The sequence below is a fragment of the Manis pentadactyla genome, chromosome 15, assembly GCF_030020395.1.
Source record: "Manis pentadactyla isolate mManPen7 chromosome 15, mManPen7.hap1, whole genome shotgun sequence".
Lineage (NCBI taxonomy): Eukaryota > Metazoa > Chordata > Mammalia > Pholidota > Manidae > Manis > Manis pentadactyla.
Genome location: NC_080033.1, coordinates 15,934,731 through 15,953,019, shown reverse-complemented (window position 1 = coordinate 15,953,019; position 18,289 = coordinate 15,934,731). Strand labels below are relative to the sequence as shown.

Here is an 18,289-nt window from a genome sequence, read left to right as displayed (position 1 = left end):
TAATGCTGAGTTCCATGATTTTAATATGTAATACTTCAATGCCATTGTTCTCTGAAGAGTTTATAATTTCATTTACATTGTCACATTGACTAAACAGTTATTTGGTAGAGATATTTATTCCTAAATGGAAGTGATTTTGATTTACTGATACAGGCATTCATTTATGATTTTATTGTTTTAGTCAAATAATGATGTTTACATTATTTCACCTTTGTTATTCATAATTCAGTCACAGGAAATTATTTTTTCCCTGAATCATACAGTGCTTATCAGTCACTTCGGATTTTTCTCAGGTTGTTCCCTCATCTGATTGGCAGTCTCTAACAAATCGTTTGTTATTGATTTGAATAGATCATTTGTTACAAAATCCTTACACTCTTGCCCGTCTCCACCATCTTTTCCATATCATTTAGTTAGCATAGTCTCCATTTCAGCCACAACTTTGTTCAGAATTCCATAAGTTTTATAAATGGTATATTAAACCATATTATACATGTAATTATAATATCTAAAATATTCTGATACAATTTTTGGAAGTATAATAATGGCTCTGAGTATAGAAAAATGGAAAGGAATATCGGGAAAAGCATGAATAAAAACATTTAAATATAGGTGGATTTCAGTGGGATAAGTGAGTAATAGTGAAAATTCTACTGAGGAGAGGTAAATAAATTATACTGAAGAGAGGTTATTTTATTGACATGTGGGATAAAGAAAATTGTGGTTTTACATAGGAGGGAATTAACAGCAGTGATGGAGACAATATGAGTAAGTGGAGAGACAACAGGAAAACAATCACTTATAAACACTTCACATATATACAATATATCTTACTGTATTATAAACACATATATAATCACTATAGTATAATGAGAAGTTTGGAAGACATGGAGGCATAACTGTTGCACTGTTATAGTTACATAATTATTTTGATAATCAGTTGTGTTCCCTAATGACTTATCTTTGTAGTATTTGCTTTTATTCTTATTTAGATTCCTTTCATCCAGTGATTTACTTTTCCTATAATTAACAACTACTCTGTCTTTGGGACTTGTTATTCAGTGGCACATAAAAGAATGATTGCATTTGTCCTTTGAAATTTAAGGCATAAGGAAATAATATACCAACACAGAAAATTATCAAATGTGCAGTTAAAAAAATAGATATGTGGGCGAGCAACTGGATATTGAAATGGAGACACAAATATTAACTTACTTAGAGTCAGTCAGTATATCCTTTCTGAAAGTAGTAACTTTTAGACCTGGACAGTGAAAACAAGGTGGTATATAAAGAACCCATTTCTGAGAAATGAAATATTCTGTGGGTAGCTCTAAATGATGGGAAATGTAGTTTTGATGTAGGAGGTGAAGAAAGATTTGGTGAAAAGTGATAATGGTTTAAAATGGAGTCTTATAAGCAGCACCTTGGTATCTATGTTTAAGTGATTGGATTCTATTGTTAAAAAGAAAAAAAAATGTTACAAAATTGTTAGCATGAATAGATTATCACATTTTGATCTGCACTATCAGTATCTCTATAAGACATTGATGATTATTTCTACATCCATAGATGTTTATCACTTTATCTGGGTTGGTTCCTGAACATCAGTACTTTACAACAAGCTTCCTAGGTGATGATCAATACCTAAATTTCAGATCAACTGACTTAATCTGCTTCCCTTACCACAAACCTCACAACCTTACATTATGCTCTTATCATTCTTTGAGCTCCTTAGCTTTCTTCAAACTTCATTACAGTATTTGAATCATTCACTTATATTGTGAGATCAGTTTGTTTCTTCTGCATTCTATAGCTGTTTTAATTTTGTGACACATGAAAGTTTTTTGTTTTGTTTTGTTTTGTTACCTTTCAGATTTGGAGTCCAAGTATGACAAAAAGAGTTTATCTATAGGGAAAAACATTATTGAAAACAATGGTTCTCAGTGGGAAGTAATAGAAAGTAATAAGTTCATTGACCTTGATAAATCGATTTTCAGAAGTGGCTGGCAAAGGAAAAGCAAGATTGAAGTGCAGACACCGAAAGTGAGAGATTTCAGTCAAACAAAAATCATCTTAGAACAAGTGCCCAATTACAAAAATCATAAATTTCTAACATCACATCAGAGAATTCATGATAGGAAGAAGCCCTGTGAATATAAGGAATATGGGAAGGTCTTCAGCTGTGACATAAACTTTGATGAATATGAGATAATACATACTGATGAGAAAACCTATGAATGTAATGGATATTACAAAACCTTTGGAGTAGATGACCCAAATATCCAACAACTAAATATTCATACTGATGTGAAACCGTGTAAATATATGGAATATGGAAATACATTCAGTTTTTATAAAGACCTTAATATACAACAGAAAATTCATGATGATCAGAAGTGCTATAAATGTAAGGAATATGGAAGGACATTGAGAAGAGTGAAAGAAATTACTCCACTTCAAAGAATACATGATGGTGAGAAACCCTACGAATGCACTTTCTGTGGGAAATCCTTTAGAGTACATGCACAACTTAATCAACATCAGAAAATCCATGTTGATGAGAAACCTTACAAATGTATGGAATGTGACAAGGACTTCAGATTTCATTCAAAGCTAACAGAGCATGAGAGGATCCATACTGGTGAGAAACCATACAAATGTATACAATGTGAGAAGGTGTTTAGAATTAGTTCACAGCTTATTGAACATCAGAGAATTCATACTGGTAAGAAACCCTATGAATGCAAGGCATGTGGAAAGGTATTTAGAAATAGTTCATCCCTTACTAGACATCAGAGAATTCATACTGGTGAGAAACCCTATAAATGTAAGGAATGTGGGAAAGCTTTTGGAGTAGGTAGTGAACTTACTCGACATCAGACAATTCATAGTGGTCAGAAACCTTATGAATGTAAAGAGTGTGGGAAGTTCTTTAGGCTTACTTCAGCCCTTATTCAACATCAAAGAATTCATAGTGGTGAGAAACCTTATGAATGTAAAGTATGTGGGAAGGCCTTTAGACACAGTTCAACAATAACTGAACATCAGAGAATTCATACTGGAGAGAAGCCTTATGAATGCAAGGTGTGTGGGAAGGCCTTTAGACATAGTTCATCCTTTACAAAACATCAAAAAATCCATATTGGTAAGAAACCCTATGAATGTAAGGAATATGTGAGTATCTTTAGTGTGAGCGAGCATCTTACTTGATATCCAAAAAGTAATATTGGTGAGAAGTCTTGAAAGGCACATACAAAGGCCTTTTGTTTGAGTTTCACTGGAAAAACTATGTTTAATAAAAATTAATCAAGGGAATTCACTATCTCTTATTAAATCTTTTTTCCAGATGTTATGGCCTCTCTAGAATTGCTCAGTCATAGGTGATACTTCAGCTTTGTTAAGATATTGCCAGAAGTTTTTTTATATCAATTAACATTCTGAATATCCATTTATGTAGGATGGTCCCTATTAATCCATCTTAAATGTGTGGAAATGTATTTCCCTAATTATAAATTATTTGAGTTATTTTCATATGAGTTTCTTGTCCAGACATGATTTTTGTTTTTGTGTTTTGTTTTTTTGTTCATTCATGGCTTTTGGCTTACTGATTTGTAATATTACTCAAATACATCTTTTGTATTCTAATGTTTTACTTGTTATATAGTAGGCATATTTATCTTTCTCCAGAGTTAAAACTCCCAGATACTTTGTAGTTTTAAAGTCTTGTGGCCCTGCATGTTGTTAGGCAGATTTTTTTGTTTTGTTTTCTATTGTTTTTGTTTTAAGGTAGATGTGTATCTCCTTTCCATTGCCATCAAATGGTTGACTTATTTTTAAATTTCTGTTTTGTTTTGATACAATATATATTCCTAAATACCTACCATAATATAATTCTTTTAAGGAGCCTTTTCATCTCTAGCCAGTATCACTCAGGATAAAAATTAAAGGAGCACTTTGAAATATTTCATAATACTTACTAATCCAATCGGATCAGCCTCTTAAATTTGTCAAGCACCTTTAGAAGGAGGAGAAGATCTACAACTATTGCAATGATTATAAACTGATCACTAAACACATTAAGAGGGTTCACAACTCTATTTAATTACCACAGTTTTTAAATGTGTCTTCTTATCAATACTATTATTTTCTCTGTTATTCTTCTCAGTGTTGCCTTACTGGGTTTTGGCAGTTGAACAATCAGTAGACCTTTGATTTTAAGAATGTCAGCTGACTCCAAAAAAGAAATAAGAATAGGAAAGAAAATTAGACAGTCAGCAAGGTAAAGTTGCACATCATTTTTTGCCTCTCGTCTCTTCTTCAGGACAGCTGACCCAGTTATGCAGTTAATGTGATTACAAGCTACTGGTTGTTAGATTTTTATAAGAAAATGTACCTATTACATTTAGATACACTTATGATGCCATCATTCATTACACTTTAGTTTTTGTAATTGGTGTCTTTCCCAGAATTTATGGAATCTAAAAGAGTCTAAATGATCAGCAGTAGTAACTAAGCCATTTTTTTGTTGACTACATTGAGCAGTGTTTTCTTTAAATATTCCTTGTTAGTATTTTATTGAAACTGGGAGTTTTTAAAAATACATAATTGGTAGATATTTCATGTCCTACACAATAAGAGAATGAGTCTCTGTTGTTACCATTTTTATATTTGCTGTATTTCATATTTTTTTAATTATTCAACTTTATTACAATTTTTAATATTAGTAATAGTTCACTAATTACCAAGCTATTGGTGACCACACTGTTGATTTGCTCTTTGATCTCACTCTGGTTATTCTGAGTTGGAATCATGATGATTAGTTTCCCCCTTGGTGTAATACTCCAGAACCACTTGCCCTACACTTCTTTGCTTGAGCAAATTAAAACAACGGGCTATCTAAACCTTACGTGGACTTCAAATTAATAATGTAACAAAATAACCATTTGTCTTGGCACTTAATTCTTAAAATCATAAATGAATAAGTGAAAAATTAATGAATACAACATATCCTTATTTTGTCTCCCTTATTTATAATCATAGCTACATTTTGGTGTACACAACATTAACATTTTTCTTTGAGCTTTGTTATGATCTCCTGTCATTTCACTGCTACTGCAATAAAAAATAATGTAGTTACTGTTAACTTTTTTTGTTGTTACTTCTTTTTGGTGCTTAAATTGAAAAACCTCATTCCTTTCCATTTTCATTTGCCCTTTTATCTTTTCCACATTTTCCTTAGTCTACATTATTTTTTCCAGCCAAGAGGATGTTGCAGACCTATCATGTTTATTGCTGCTCTAATCCTTGAATTTACCCCAATAAAGGAATTCTGGTTCAATTTAATACTGAATTCTAACTAACAAATGTAAAATGAATGAGGAAAATAGGAAATCACTGTAAAAAAGTAATACTTATAAACAAAATCAACTGATGGATGCTAAAATTTGAAAGTGAAGGTTTGAAGAAAAATAGGATATTGGAATTTTCTCAATTTGTATCTCTAATTACAAGAAGAAAACATTACATACACCACCTTAACCAAATGATCACCAGTAGAAAGACATTAATATCATATACCACACAAGGTGATGCTAAGAAGGGCTTCATCACTTGGGTACTATTTCACCAAAAATATACATAACTATGATCTAATAATGAAACTGCAGACAAACCCAAAATAAAGGACTTTCTCTAAGATAACTCACCCAGTACTCCTAAAGTCAACAATCTTTCAAGGCCATGAAAGGCAAGTGAAGCTGAAAAACTCAAAGATTGGAGGAGACTGGGGAAACTTGAAAACTTAATACAACACAGGATTCTGGATTTGCTCTCTAGAACATTAGTGAAGAAAATTTGGTGAAATCCAAGTAAAGCCTGTAGTTTAAGTGATAATATTATACCATTGGTAATATTCTGGTATTGATCATTATAATATGGTAATATAAAATGTTAATGTTAGGTGAACTAGGAAAAGGGTGTATGGAAACTCGGTATTCTTCTTGCAATTCTTCTGTATATTAAAAAAAATACTGTTTCCAGCTGAAACAGTAATAGAGACTGGATTTATATTGCCTAAAACAACAAAACACTAGTATTTTCAGATATTGGACATCAGATTGAAATAATGGCAAACAAAGTGTAAACAAATAAGGTCTATACACTTGACCCAGCTTAACCCTGAAGGATCATTTCCACATCTCAGCACAGGGAAGGGGAATGCAGGGGGAGCCTTGTGATCCCCCTAAGTTGACAAGATGGAGCTGAGAGTCCAGAGAGGCTGTTACGGCTAGAGTTAGCAAGACAGTGTTGAGCCATATTCTGATCAAGTCATGGGGGTGAGCAGATCACTTAAGCCCAGCAAAAGAAATGCTTAAGATCACAGGTGATCGATCCTTGGTGCTCACACAGGACCAGGAATAGTTTGTTCCTATTGGCCAAAGTGGTAACCTCATAATTTAGGATTTATAGGGCACTGGTTGGGTTGCCCAAAGTTACTACCTCAGTAGAGAGAAAGTTAGCACTAGACTAAGGTATCCCTAGTTCCCACCTATCAAAACATGAAGTAGATCTTGAAAGGAATAAACTGTTTCCAGGTAACATAATATCCCAGAGTAAAGTTTTATGAGTATATTTATAGAAATGCAACAGTACCAAATTACATAGAAGATATCTTTCCCAATGGCTGATGGTAAATACAATTTTTGAGGAATGTAAAGCAGGAATATAGGACTATAATAAGGAGAAAAGTCAATAGAAACATCCAGAAATGACAAAAATAGATTTTATATTTGATTTACTAGATTTTGAGTTTGGTAATACATACTGAGAGTACAACTGTTATAACTATATTCCACATGTCCAAGAAGGAAGACAAGAGATTGATTGTGTTAAGTATGGATGTAGAAAATACTCAAAAGACCCAGTAAGCTTATAGAGATGAAAAATTATAATACGTGAGTTTTAAAAATACAGTAGATGATCAAAAAGACATATGCACCCCTATGTTTATCGCAGCACTATTTACAATAGCCAAGATATGGAAGCAACCTAAGTATCCATCAGTAGATGAATGGATAAAGAAGATATGGTACATATACACAATGGAATACTATTCAGCCTTAAGAAGAAACAAATCCTACCATTTGCAACAACATGGATGGAGCTGGAGGACATTATGCTCAGTGAAATAAGCCAGGCAGAGATATTTTCATTTCAAATGCCAAATGATTTCCCTCATTTGTGGAGTATAACAATGAAGCAAAACTGAAGGAACAAAATGGCAGCAGACTCAGAGACTCCAAGAATGAACTAGTGGTTACCAAAGGGGAGGGGTGTGGGAGGGCTGGTGGGGAGGGAGGGAGAAGGGGATTGAGGGGTATTATGTTTAGTACACATGGTGTGGGGGATCACAGGGAGAACAGTGTAGCACAGAGAAGGCACATAGTGGATCTGTGGCATCTTGCTGCACTGATGGACAGTGAGTTCATTGGGGTATGGGTGGGGACTTGATAATATGGGTAAATGTAGTAACCACATTGTTTTTTTCATGTGAAACCTTCAAAAGAGTGTATATCAATAATACCTTAATAAAAAAAAAGAAAAAAGATAAATAAAAATACAGTAGATGAGATCAACAGATTAGACACTGCAAAAGAAAACACTAGTAAACTTGAAGACATAGCAATAAAAACTATAGTAATTGAAACAGAAAAACAGCCTATGAAAATAAGTATCAGAGTTGTGGGACAACTTAAACTAAGCCAATTATGTGTAATTGGGCTCCCTGGAAGAGAAGAAGAAGAATGAGTGGGGGGCAGAAAAATAATTTGAAGAAATGATTGCCAAGAAATTTCCAAATTTATTGAAAACTATAAACCCACAGATCTAGGAAGTTCAACTTATCCCAAGCACAAGAAACATTATTTAAAAAAATACAATCAACCAAATTGATTAAAATCAGTGATAAAGAATCTTAAAAGCAACAAGAAGGGAAGATACTGTACACACAGAAGGACAAAGATTAAAAAAGAGCAAGCTGGATTAAAATATTTTACCCTATTCCTCCCCAATTATTACACTTAAAACCCAGAGGGGTAAAAATATAAAACAAACTTTAAAATTGGAAAAGTCAGGAAAAGTGAAAACAATTGAAAGTTGGAGAAATGGAACTTAAGGGAAAACAGCCCAGTGATGAGTTCCCTGGAGGACAGTTGGTTTGGTTTGGCTTGGTTTTGGCTTCCTATATATTCCAACCTGAGCACCAGAAAACCTTGCAAATTGGAAATGTCAACAGGTGCAAGAAACTACCAAAAAACTCCACACAATAACAGTAACAAAAAACACTCAAGATGCACCTGCTTTCCCTAGGCAAAGGACTGGAGAATGTTTGGGCCCTGCAGAACAAAACCCTTTTGACAGTGTCAAATCTACATTAGCTGAACTCTGCAAACAAGAAAATGCCAGGGTGGATGGTGGGAGTCAAGATGGCTGCAGCTGGGGCAGCCAGTATTCGAGAAACAAACAGTGGCTTTGAAGTATATGTTGAATTTCAATGTGCCTCATGTCGAAAACAGCACTGGAGAACTAATATGGAAGATACTCATTTATGACAGATTTGGCCAAGATACTATCTCTCCTCTGTTCTCTCAGAAGGAGCTGAGAGACACGGGGGTCACTCTGCATCTACTTTTGCACTCCGATCAAGATACTATTCCAGATGTTCCTGCAGTGTACTTTGTAATGCCAACTGAAGACAATATTGACAGATTGTGTCAGGATCATCAAAATCAACTTTATGAATCATTATTTAAATTTTATTTATTCTATTTCAAGAAGTAAACTAGAAGGTAACAAATGCAGCATTAGCAGCTAGTGCAGTAACACAAGTAGCCAAGGTTTTTAAATCAATATCTCAGTGTTACTACTTTGGAAGATGATACGTTTGTGTTACATAATCAAAATAAGGAGCTCATTTCATACCGCGCTATTAACAGGCTAAATATCATGGATACGGAAATGGAAACTATCATGGACAGTACTATTAACAGCCTTTCCTGCTTTTTACACCTGGTACTGTTTCTATAATCAAATGTTCAAGAGGAATAGCAGCAGAAATGGTAGCAGTAAAACTAGATAAGAAACTCCGGGAAAATCTAAGAGATGCAAGAAACAGTCCTTTTACAGGTGACACACTTGGAACTGGCCAGTTCACTTCCAAAGGCCTTTATTGGTCCTTGCTGACAGAAACATAGATTTAGCAACTCCTGTACACCATACTTGGACATATCAAGCATTGGTGCATGATGTACTGGATTTCCACTTAAAACAGTTAATTTGAAAGAACCTTCAGGAGTGGAAAGTTCTCCAGCTGGTGCTAGACCAAAGAGAAAAAACAAGAAGTCTTATGATTTAACTCCAATTGATAAATTTTTGCAGAAACATAAAGGCAGTCCATTCCCAGAAGTTGCATAATCAGTTCAGAAAGAACTAGAATTGTACAGAGTACAGGAAGATGGAGTTAAAATGACTTAAAAGCATTATGGGACTGGACGGGGAAGATGAAGGAGCCATAAATACGCTTTCTGACAATACAGCTAAGCTAACAGTATTAGTCCAGCTGTCAGGTCCTTACCAAAACTCCTTGAAAAAAAGAACTTACTGATCTCCATACAGATGTTGCCACCACTGTTTTAGAACTTATAAAGGCAAGAAAACTTAGATGTATATTTTGAATATGAAGAAAAAAATAATGAGCAAAACTACTCTGGATAAATCTCTTCTAGATATAATATCAGACTTTATGCAGGAACTCCAGAAGATAAAATGAGGCTGTTTCTTATCTACTATATAAGTGCACAGCAAACACCTGAGGCTGATTTGGAGCAATACAAAAAAGATTTAACTGATACAGGATGCAATCTTAATCCCTTACAATATATCAAACAGTGGAAGGCTTTTGCCAGGATGGCCTCAGCTCCTGCCAGTTAATGGCAGCACTACCACTAAACCAATGGGTCTCATCACAAGTCATGAATACAGGATCACAGTTTGTGATGGAAGGAGTGAAGAATCTGGTGTTGAAACAGCAAAATCTACCAGTTACTCAGATTTTAGACAATCTCATGAAGTCAAACCCTAAAACTGATGACTACAGATATTTTGATCCCAAAGTGCTGCAGGCAGTGACAGCTCAGTTTTAAGGAACAAAAATCCGTTCCAAGAGGTAACTTTTTGTTGTAGGAGGTAACTACATCGAGTTTCAAAATCTTGTTGACTAGATAAAAGGGAAACAAGACAAGCACATCTTATGTGCCTGCAGTGAACTTTTTAATGCTACACAGTTCATAAAACAGGTGTCACAACTTGAATAAAAATAAATCAGAAGAACCTTAATATAAAAATCTGCTTGGAACTTGGATAATCGTAAAAAGTCAAAAGAGCCAGGTATTTCCTTCTCCATATCAATGTCCTCATGGTGACAGTTAATTTTTAAGGAAATTCTATACTTAACATAATGTGTACTGATTCAAAAAATAAAGTATTTCAGAAACTTTAAAAAATGCCAGTCTCCCAGACTACTTGCAGGACAGCCAGCAGCACCACTCTTTTCCTGCCAGTAAGCAGGTGTGGAGGCTTTCTGTGCATAGCCCAGCCCAGCAGGGAAGGGGCAGTGTTCCTCCCCAAGCAGTGGGCTCATGCAGACTGCCATCCTAGTCCAGGAACCATGAAGCAGATCTTAACCTCGCTGGCAGCTGCAAGGGGAGGGCTGGTGAGTATGCTTGGGGTCTCGCCTACCATTGTAACCTGGCACTTCCTAGGGGCTGTTCCTACCCAGCACTCGCTGGCAGGCACTTGCAGAGGCAGTGTGGGAACAGGTCCTGACTACTACTACAGTGTAACCTTCACAGAGGCGCTTTCTCCTTTCAGCCAGTGAGGGCTTCCAACACTGTGGGTGTGACCAGAGCCGTGACTAAATTCCAGCTCATCAACAACAGACCAATATTTACATAGGAACCACAGTATCCTAAGGTTATTCCCCAAAGCACCAAGGTACTATCAAAACTTACTCATCCTAGCAAGAACAAGGAATATTCAACTTGAATGAGAAAAGACCATCAAAAAACACCAAGATGACAAGGATGGTGGAAATATCTTACAAGAGTTTAAAAAATACCATCATAAAAATACTTCAATAAGCATAGAATATACCTAAAAACAGAGGTCAAAAATACATGAAACAACTGACAATTTAACAATAATGACGAGCCTTCAAACCCACTCTTGATGTCTTGAACAATTAGGAAGATGGTCAACAAGAAAACAGGACTTGAACAATACTAAACCACCTAGATAATAGACATGAATAGAAACTCTGCCCATTTAACAGTGAAATAGCACATTCTTCTCAAGCACACATAAAACAGTGTCCAGAATAGAACACATCTTGCTATGAAACAAATCTCAATAAATTCAAAGGAATAAAATCATACAAAGTATGTCTTCCAATCACATGACATTAAATTAGAAATCTACAACACATTTGAGAAATTTACAGATATATGGAAATTAACATTCTCCTAATTAACTAAAGGGTCAAAGAAAATATAAATTTGAAAATACTTTGTTTAATGAAAATGAACCCTATGAGATGCATATAAAATAGTGTTCATAGAAGTAAATTTATAGCTGTAAATGCCTATATTAAAAAAAATCTCAAATCAATAACCTAACCTCATACCTTAAACTAGAGAAAAAAAAAATCAGAGTTAAGAAATAATAACAGATGAGAAACAGAAAAGAAAAAAAGAATATAAGTGAATCCAAAATTCATTTCTTCAAAAGATCATCAAAATGACCAACATCTGACTAAAATGACTATGAAAATATAAAGGGAGGAGGTTCGAATTATAATTCCAGATCAATGCAATAAATTATCACAATAAAGTGAGTCAAATGAATTTCTTGGTTTTCTGGTGCATATAAAACTGATGTTTACATGATACTATAGTCTCAAGTGTGCAATAGCATTATGTCTACAAAAACCATGTTCATGCCTAATTAAAAAATACCTTACAGCTGAAAAATGCTAGCCATCATCTGAGCTTACAGTGAGTCTTAATGACTGATCATGGGTCACCGTAACAAATATAACAGTAATGAAACATTTGAAATATTGGGAGAACTACCAAAATGTGGTAGTGACACTAAGTGAGCAAATGCTGTTAGAAAAGTGGCCCTGATAGACTTGGTGACACAAATTTGCACAAACCATTATAAATTGTAAAAAATACACAGGATCTTGGAAGTACCATAAAGCAAAGTGTATGCCTGTATTTGAAAGCAGGTAAGTAGGTCTTAAAAGTTCCTCATACAAGAGAAAAAAAAAAAAGTGTAACTATGTGTGATGATGGATGTTAACTTATAATAATTTTGCACTATATATATATCAAATCATTATGTTGTATACCTAATACTAATACAATATAATGTCAATTTAACTCAGTAAAAAAAGAGGGAGTTAGTTCTCTCCAGAAACTTTATCTTGAATTTCCAATTTCCAAAAATGTGAGAAAATAAATTCCCGTGGTTGAAGTCACCCAGTCTGCAGTATTCTGTGGTGGCAGCCTGAGAAGATTAGTACATGCATACTGAAAACTATTTTTAGTTACTGTTCTATAAACTATCTCTAATACTTTGCTTGTTTTCCTTTTGTATTATTTTTCCTTCTTAAATGTTTGTGGTACCTCTGTTTCAACAAGAAAATAGCTTTTTCTGTGACAATCAAGTAAGTTTTCCCACTTAATCATTTGTCTTGTGAGTTTTTAGCACTCAGATTTCTGCCATGCTTAAAAACTGATTAAACTTTTCTCTTAATGGTTCTAGGTTTTGTGTTAGACTTAAGATTTCGATGTCCTGAGGCTATTAAGATTTTTAATCACATTATTTCTTGAACTTTTATGATCTCATCTTTTATATTTAAATCTCTGATCCGATGTGGAGTATACATTGGAAATGTTCAGGATCTAATTTTTCTACATCTGAGTGGTTGGTCATTCAGGTGTATTATAAACCAAGTACTAAATAACTCGTATTTGTGCCACTGATTAAAAATGCCACCTTTATCATATGCAGAGTACTATATTCCCTTCTCTGTTTGGGTTTATTTCTAGACTTTGGTTTCACTGATCCATCTACTCATTTGGAGCATGCTTGCCACCATGCTATTTTAATGCTGCTATATTATATTTAAATAGATGGTAAATATACTGACTGACTCTTTTTTCATATTTGCCTGGCTAGTCCATCATATTTACATTTCCACATGAACTTCAGAAACAACCTGTCTTTCATAAAATACAGAATCACATTAAATTTTTATAAATTAAGTTTTTAAGTTTTAGGAGTTTGAGGCTCTCTATCCTGTGCTTTTTTTCACATGTTTTCTGATCAGTCCCTTTCTATTCAAGTTCTCTTCATGAGATTATGCTCATGTCTTGTTAATTTTACTCATTACTAATTTATATTTGTGTCCATCATTGCTGGAGTCTTTTAAATTTTTTTCAGCTGATCTTCTGTTTGTTTTTTCATATACATGCATATGATATATACCATGTACATTGATTTTGGTATGTTTATTTTTATACCTAAATAATATGAAGTCTTTTACTTTGTTTAAAATTGCTTTCAGTTTATAAACTGGATATTGAAATAGAACTCATTGTATCAGTTTCTCCTGAGCAACCAAAGGAGGAAAAAAACAATAGGTGCCAAGTACCCAACATTCCAAAATGAAGTCTAGGATACCGATACAAGTTGTGAAAACAGGCCATAACAATTTTGCTGCCCTCAGTTCAACAGACCTCAAGGGTACATGTGAAATCGGGTGAGGATAAAGACTGTTTTTGTGAGACAAGACTGTTTTGGAAAAAGTTGTGCCTATGCTGTACATTCTTAGTGCCCAAGGGACAGGAAGTGGATTTTTCCTCCCCAAACCACGCAAGTTGTCCCTATAGACAAGAAAAAACAGCAATTGCAACTAAAATACTAGTACAAAGTATAAACAGACAACTTACAAATAATTTCAAAAAGCTAACAAGCGAAAAAAGACGCTTAAAATCACTGGCAATCAGAGAAAAGCAAATTAATGTTACAAAGAGATAATATTTTAGGCCTTTGACAGTAACTATGAGAAAGCCAGGTAGTGCTGCCTGCATTCATGTACAGAAACGTGTACTGCTAGTGGAAGTGTGGACATGTACAGAAAGTTTGGCTCTACTCAGGCAAGTAAATTCATACCCTATAACCTACATATCATATGGCCCAAGAAATTCTTAAATAGGTCCTTAAAGAGATACATAGAAGGATGTTCATTTCATTTCTTATGGTGGTAGGATATTAGAGCTAACCTGAGTGTCCATCCCCTGAAAGAGTCAATAGATGAAATGTGGTTGATGCCCTGATATAAATGTTTAGTGACAGATGGATTGTAAAACTGTGATTGGTGAAAGAGCAGGGAAGAATAGGAGACTTATTTACATAGATTTAAAACATGCATGTAAAAGTTACAACTTTGTAACAATATATTCAAGTATGAGGATATTTTGAATGGGTGTCTACAGTGGAAGGAGAATGAAAACGGTATGGGAATGAAAAATAAAGTCCTTGCATGAATTAACAATGAATGAGTCTGTTTTACTCAACTCCAGATTCAGAAGGTAATAAAAAAATTATAAACATTTTATTCCCTATGGAATCAAGCATTCGGTGATAACATTCCTTCCTCCTTTCAGATTTTTTTTACCACTAAGTTTTTTCTTATTTAACTGCTCTAGCTAGTACCAAAAAAAAAAAATGTTAACTACTAGTAGTAAAAATAGATATTCTTGTCTCTCTCCTGATATAATGGGAATGCTTCTAGTATTTCCCTATTAACAACTTAACTGATTTTTAAGAATCACAAACCTATGTTTAATTTTCTTGTGCACTCTCTACTTTACCCACTGCATTCCTTAGTCAGACCAGCTAATAATTCCCATTGAAGAGAGTGAATTTCAGGGTATAATCAGTATGGGGATAACATAGTTAAGGAGAAGGAAGTTAGAGCCTCTCAATATAGTCTTTGGGACAAAAAGGACTGGGAAGAACACAATCCGTGTCTTAAGGAAATTCAGGTGGAAAGGCAATAGACTCAGTGGTACTGGGGAAGCTGATTCTTACCCTGATTTTCACTTCTGAAAAATGCCAGCAATCACCCAAATGATTTTAATCCCACTCAAAGCACCAGTCCTTATCTTCAGAAAATATTCTTACTAGTCTGCTACCTATCCCTGTACTCTTTAATTTTTACATGTAACATAAAAGGATAGCTCATGTGATAATCACTAGAAGGACTCAAACTCAAGACTGGATAATGGATAAGGTGACCAACTTTGGGACAGAAACCACAGGTTTCTGCCATAACATCAGTCTTCTCCCGGGGAAAATGGCCCTGCAGGTACAGTCTGAGTGTTTCCTTGGTTTGTCCTTCTGTCAACTCTAATCAGAAACTTCACTGTCATTTTTCATTCTCCTTTCTCTTCCTACATCAAATCCTTCAGTAAATTCTAAGATTTTCTCTAACTGTATCTTAAATCCATTCATCACTATTAACAACTAGTTTGATCCACTGATCTCTTTTCCTTAAATATGACAAATAAAAAAAATCTGTCCCAACTTCTTAAATGGCCTTACCTCTAATCTTGTCTACTGTTTTTGTGTTTAAAGTATCCAAAAGAATAGTCTTACTTTTCTGACACCCATTTTCAGTGTGTGTGTGTGTGTGTGTGTGTAAGTCCCTACACCAACAAATAATTGTCTATGATTCAACTCAATTCTGACTTTATCTACCTGGAGATAGCATTAGAACCCACAGGTTAAGGACTCAGCCCTGCAAGACAATACACACACACTTCAGATGATAGTCATAGACCTGTACTTCTGACAACTGGCTATAGATTAGATGTTCCGGTGACCCCCTCCTTTGAGTTCAATTAATTTGCTAGAGGGGCTCTCAAAACTCAGAGACATTTTACTTACTAGATTACTAGTTTATTATAAAAGCTATAACTCAGGAACAACTAGATGAAAGAGACACAGGGTAAGGTATGGAGAAAGGGCATGCATGATCTTCCATGTCCTGAGAGTACCACTCTCCCCATATCTATGCATGTTCACCAACCCAGCAGCTCTTCAAACCCTGTCCTTTTGGGTTCTTATGGTAGCTTCATTACATAGCATTAAAAAGAAAATCACAGTTCTAAAACAGAGTCACTTATGCTAGGCTATGCCACCAAACTGGGGCATAAATAACACCTAACCTAATTGCAGTTTTAACCTCCCCCAGAAATGTAGTCTTCACCAGTCTGATCAGCACCAATAAGGTAATGTCACATGGGCCCTCTCAATCCCCTAAAGGAGGATGAGGCAATCCACTTAGTAAGACCCCTTTTTTCCCTTCAAAGAAAAGTGAACTCTCCTGAAATAATCCTTTTTTGTTTTTGACTTTCTTGCCCTGTATTTAAAACCTTTCCCTTTCTGTAGCCCTGTGGAGCTCCCCTCTTGTTAGATGGAGTGCAAGCAGATTCATGAATCATTTAATAAAGGCAGTTAGATCTTTAAAATTTATGTGAATTTTTGTTTAACAATAGTCATGATTGATTAGATAATTGGCTATTGGCAATTGATTCAACCTCCAGCCCTTCTCCCATCCCTAAATGGGTAGGGGAGTGGGGCTGTTAAAACTTCCAACCCTCTAATCACCCTTAACACCCAGCCGCATTTTTGGTTACCTAAGGGATTGCCAAGTTACCTCATTAGCATAACAAAGACCTTGGTAGCACCTTACACATAGGAAATTTCAAGGATTTTAGGAGCTCTGTGTTCAGAGGTGTCACAGACCAAATACACATTTCTTATAAATCACAGCATCACACTTAATAAACTAGTAACAACCTTAAAAGTTTAAGGAATTAATTAATCAAAATTAGTAAGCAAGTTCAAGTGCTCAAGAAAAAAATGGTTGTCGATATTTCATTCATTAAATATAGAAATTTAATAAAGTAAACCTTGAAGAAAACACAAAGAACAATGAGTAACAATGAATGTCTCTCACTCCACATCAAAAGTCCTTTGGTCATGTAATTATAGATTAATGATAACAAAATGAATTTTAAAAAAAAGTCCTTTGGATTCCTAAGAAATACCCAGTTTGAAGAACACTGGCTTATTATATCCCTTGGCACACACCACTGCCCTCTAAAGGGAGAGTTAAAAATGGTGGAGTAATCTCAGAGTTAATGCAAACCTAAAACATTCTGTGCAACCAGAAAATAAATAATACTGCTATCATTAATTAAGTACTTACTATTCTTTCATTAATCAAATATTTACTGAGGGTCAACCATGTGCTAGCCATGGAGGTAAATGCTGAAGACTCAACAAAAATCTCTTTAACAAATTTCAGTCGTTTCAATGAATATAATTAAAATGCTATTGCACATTTCATTTATCTATTGGTAAATATTTTTTTTACCAGATAACTTTCATACAACATATACAACTTAAAATTCTCTATTTTTTTTTTATTAAGGTATCACTGACATACAATCTTATGAAGGTTTCACATGAGCAACATTGTGGTTACAACATTCACCCGTATTATCAAGTACCCCCCCCAACACCCCGTTGCAGTCACTGTCCAGCGTAGTAAGATGCCATAGAGTTATTACTTGTCTTCTCCATGCTATATTGCCTTCCCCATGATCTGCCTATATTATGTGTGCTAATTATAATGCCCTTTAATACCCTTTTCCTTCACTCCCCCACCCCTCCCCTTTGGTGACCGCTAGTCCCTTCTTGGAGTCTGTGAGTCTGCTGCTGTTTTGTTCCTTCAGTTTTGCTTTATTGTTATACTCCACAGATGAGTGAAATCATTTGGTACTTGCCTTTTTCTGCCTGGCTTATTTCACTGAGCATAACTTCTAACTCCATCCATGTTGTTGCAAATGGTAGAATTTGTTTTCTTATGGCTGAATCATATTCCATTGTGTATATGTACCACATCTTCTTTATCCATTCATCTATTGATGGACACTTAGGTTGCTTCCATATTTTGGCTATTGTATATAGTGCTATGATAAACATAGGGGTGCATATGTCTTTTTGAATCAGGGATCTTGTTCTCTTCTAGTAAATTCCTAGGAGTGGAATTACTGAGTCAATGGTATTTCTATTTTTAGTATTTTGAGGAACC

At 34.8% G+C, this 18,289-nt stretch overlaps 1 protein-coding gene and 1 pseudogene across 5 annotated transcripts in view; both read left to right on the top strand.

The window, feature by feature from the left end:
• The window catches only part of ZNF529 (zinc finger protein 529), an 82,598-nt gene extending 79,283 nt beyond the window's left edge, over positions 1-3,315 (top strand). For all 5 annotated transcript variants that reach the window (XM_036885769.2, XM_036885772.2, XM_036885768.2 and 2 more), the window contains one exon: positions 1,874-3,315. In XM_036885769.2, coding sequence (XP_036741664.2) covers positions 1,874-3,210 — 1,337 coding nt within the window. In that variant the 3' untranslated portion in view covers positions 3,211-3,315. The remainder of the gene's footprint in view (positions 1-1,873) is intronic.
• Positions 3,316-6,807: 3,492 nt separating this feature from the next.
• Positions 6,808-17,327, top strand: LOC118912543 (sec1 family domain-containing protein 1-like; annotated as a pseudogene).
• Positions 17,328-18,289: the final 962 nt, after the last annotated feature.